The sequence below is a fragment of the Bolinopsis microptera genome, chromosome 8 (genome assembly GCF_026151205.1).
Source record: "Bolinopsis microptera isolate Bmic1 chromosome 8, MBARI_Bmic_1.0, whole genome shotgun sequence".
Taxonomy (NCBI): Eukaryota; Metazoa; Ctenophora; class Tentaculata; order Lobata; family Bolinopsidae; genus Bolinopsis; species Bolinopsis microptera.
The window spans coordinates 18,232,343-18,235,302 of NC_087079.1; the positions used below are offsets into that span (position 1 = coordinate 18,232,343).

The 2,960-nt window shown below is 44.5% G+C and overlaps 1 protein-coding gene across 1 annotated transcript; it reads right to left on the bottom strand.

Annotated features, from left to right (window-relative positions):
- On the bottom strand, positions 1–2,623 carry LOC134820225 (micronemal protein 4-like). The gene is made up of 2 exons (XM_063830447.1): positions 2,467–2,623; positions 1–2,097 (listed from the first exon to the last, which is right to left on the bottom strand). The coding sequence occupies exons 1-2, from the start codon at positions 2,621–2,623 to the stop codon at positions 47–49; spliced, it is 2,208 nt and encodes a 735-aa protein (XP_063686517.1). The 3' UTR covers positions 1–46.
- Between the last annotated feature and the right edge of the window lie 337 nt (positions 2,624–2,960).

A 2,960-nucleotide genomic window follows, 5' to 3' on the forward strand; every position in this document is an offset into this window, starting at 1 on the left:
ATCACCGTTCGTCTTTCATGCGACCTACGATTGTCTGTCCGAATACCTAACAATCCATGTTGACGCTCTTATAATGGCTCTTAATGGTCCACCACTCGAAGGTCCTGTTCTTCAGCTCACACACGTTATCTGTCTCCCCGAAGGACACTGCCTGACACCCCTCCGTATCCCTGCAACGTCTCAAACACTCCTCAAAGTGAGCCACAGTGAGACTTTTGATCGTGTATCCAGGGAACTTCTCCTGCATCAGTCCGCACTGGAGTTGTGAAGGTTCACTGTTGTCACATTCCATGTTCAGACTATGGTATCCAGGAGCTACTGTTGGTCCTGAAACTCCCCCTCGTTTATTCTTCAGGTAGCAGCGGTGGGTGGCCTCTTGGAAGGTGACAGCCTGGCAGTTCTCCGTGTCCCGGCAGTGCTTCACGCACTCTTCAACGTCCGCCACCACCAGGTTCCTCAGGTCACTACCAGCGAAATTTATCCTTTTCCTTAGACACTTCATAGTCTCGGTGACTGGTGTGTTGTCACATTCCATGTTTAAACTGTTGTACCCAATATCAACATTGGGTCCGGAGGCTCCTCCTCGGCGGTTCTTGGCGTAGCATCGTTTGTCAGATACTCTGAAGGAGAAACCCTGGCAACCCTCAGTGTCCTTGCAGATTTTCACGCACGCAGGAACCCCTGTCACTATGGTGTTCCCAATGTCACCTCCACTGAAGTTAATTCCATCTCGGAGGCAGTTTAGGTTGTCGATTTTGCTGTTGTCACACTCCATGTTCATGCTCTGAACCCCAGCTGCCACTACCGGGACATTGGCTCCACCACGTCGGTTCTTCAGGTAACATCTGAGTTGGTCAGATGAGACTGTGAAGACCACTGCTTTGCAGAGCTCTGTATCCCTGCAATGTCTCACACATTCCTCCTTGTCCTCCACGACGAAGTTCCTGAGATCAGCTCCTGGGAAGTTAGTGTCATCTCTGATGCAGCCAAGGTTCTTGACGGCGCTGTTGTCACACTGCAAGTTCATGCTGTTGTGTCCAGCTGCTGCATTAGGTCCTGTGTCACCCCCGGCTTTGTTCCGCAGATAACATCTGTTGTCCGCAGTTCTGAACGTGACGGCTTTGCAACCCTCTGTATCTTTGCAACGTTTCACGCATTCCTTATCGTCAGTGACTATCAGATTTCCCATATGGGCTCCCGGGAAATCGAATCCTTTCCTCATGCAGTTAAGGTTCACTTCATTATTGTCACAGTCCAGGTCCATGCTTTTGTGTCCGGGTGATACTGTGGGGTAGTTTCCACCGTACTTAGATTTGAGGAAGCACTGGTGGTCAGAGCCTCTGAAGGTGATGGACTTACAAGCCTCTGTATCTTTGCAGTGTTGGATGCACTCCTCAGCCCGAGCAACCACCACGCTCCTTAGGTCTGCTCCGGAGAACGATATTCCTTCTCTCATGCAGTCGAAATTAGTTATTCGACTCCTGTCGCATTCCAAATTCATGGCTATATTTTGAGCAGCTGCAACTGGTCCATGACTCCCTCCTCGCCTGTTCTTCAGATGGCAAAGTCCGTCCGTCTCCCTGTAAGATATTGCTTTGCAGTTCTCCGTGTCTCTGCAGAGAAGGGCACAGTGACTTAGACTTTCAGATTTGAGGTTTCTGGTGTCTGCTCCGTAGTAATAGAAACCGGACCTTTGACAGCGCTGATCTACGTCGGATCTATCACATTCCATGTTAGAACTAATCCATCCTGCCTCCACGGTGGGTCCTACACTCCCTCCCTCACTAGACTTGAAGTAACATCTTTTATCTGAGTGTCTGTAGGAGATAGCCTTGCACGACTCCGATAGCTGACAGTCCCTCACGCAGTCTTCTTTCAAGACGTAGATCTTCGAAAACATTTCCGCTCCTGGGAAGTTTTTGTCTTCGTGGCCACACGTGGCAAGGACTTCTTCTGGTGTCATTGGTGCCTTTTCTGTGCAGTCGAAACCACAGTTAACTAGCTTCTTCTCCAATGCGGTGCACTTTTTGACTTCTTTAGCTTTCAGCGGTTTCTTGGCATCTTCACTGTCACATTTATCTATACTTGACTCGAATCCTGTAAAAATGTTATCCTGAAATTTCTGATTCTGAACTAATATGATCATTACATTTATTTTATAATCTTTCCAAAAACCAAACTAATTTTCGTGGTGGCAGTGAATAAGAAATTGATTCCCGTTCAATCTTTTTCTTAGTTGTATTATACTGTACAGTGAAATGTGTAATAAATATTACAAATTTGTGTCCATCAAAATTTGTAGTTAACTAGATTTTTAGTTAACTGCAATTTTAGTCGAACATTTCACTAATATGTTATTTCACTAAATATATTAAATATGTTGATCGAATCTTCATTAAGGTATAATCAATGAATTAATTTTGGTGTGTGAAATATGCTAGAAATAATTTATATTTAAATTTTTACCTTTTTTAAGACATGCTCTGAATGCAGTTTTATCCTTTTCGCTACATACTGCTGGGCCTTTCGGTTCTTTCGGTCCTTTCGCCTTTCCTCCTCCCTTTTTTCCTCCAACAGTCGCCACAAGAATGGTCAGAAATAACACGAGTGCTAGTTTAGTCATCCTGAGATGAAGGTCACGGCTAAAACCGTAATAAAACCTTTAATATACTGAGCTATATTGTGTTCATAGTTAAATCAGAGTCAGTAAGAGTCAATGAAATGCAGGACTAAATCAGTTTCGGAACTAATCGACATTTAGAATTAGTCGAAATAAGTCGGTCCGAAACTCGTTCGAATCAAAATGTCAACAAAAGCAATGATGTATGGGGACTTGCCACCCCATGGCAACATTAAAATATATCGACCCTGTTACATCGTTTCCTGTTAATATAAAACTCCGTTACAAAATGAACTGGGATCTGGCAATACTACACCTTAGTTCGATAAAATATGATAAA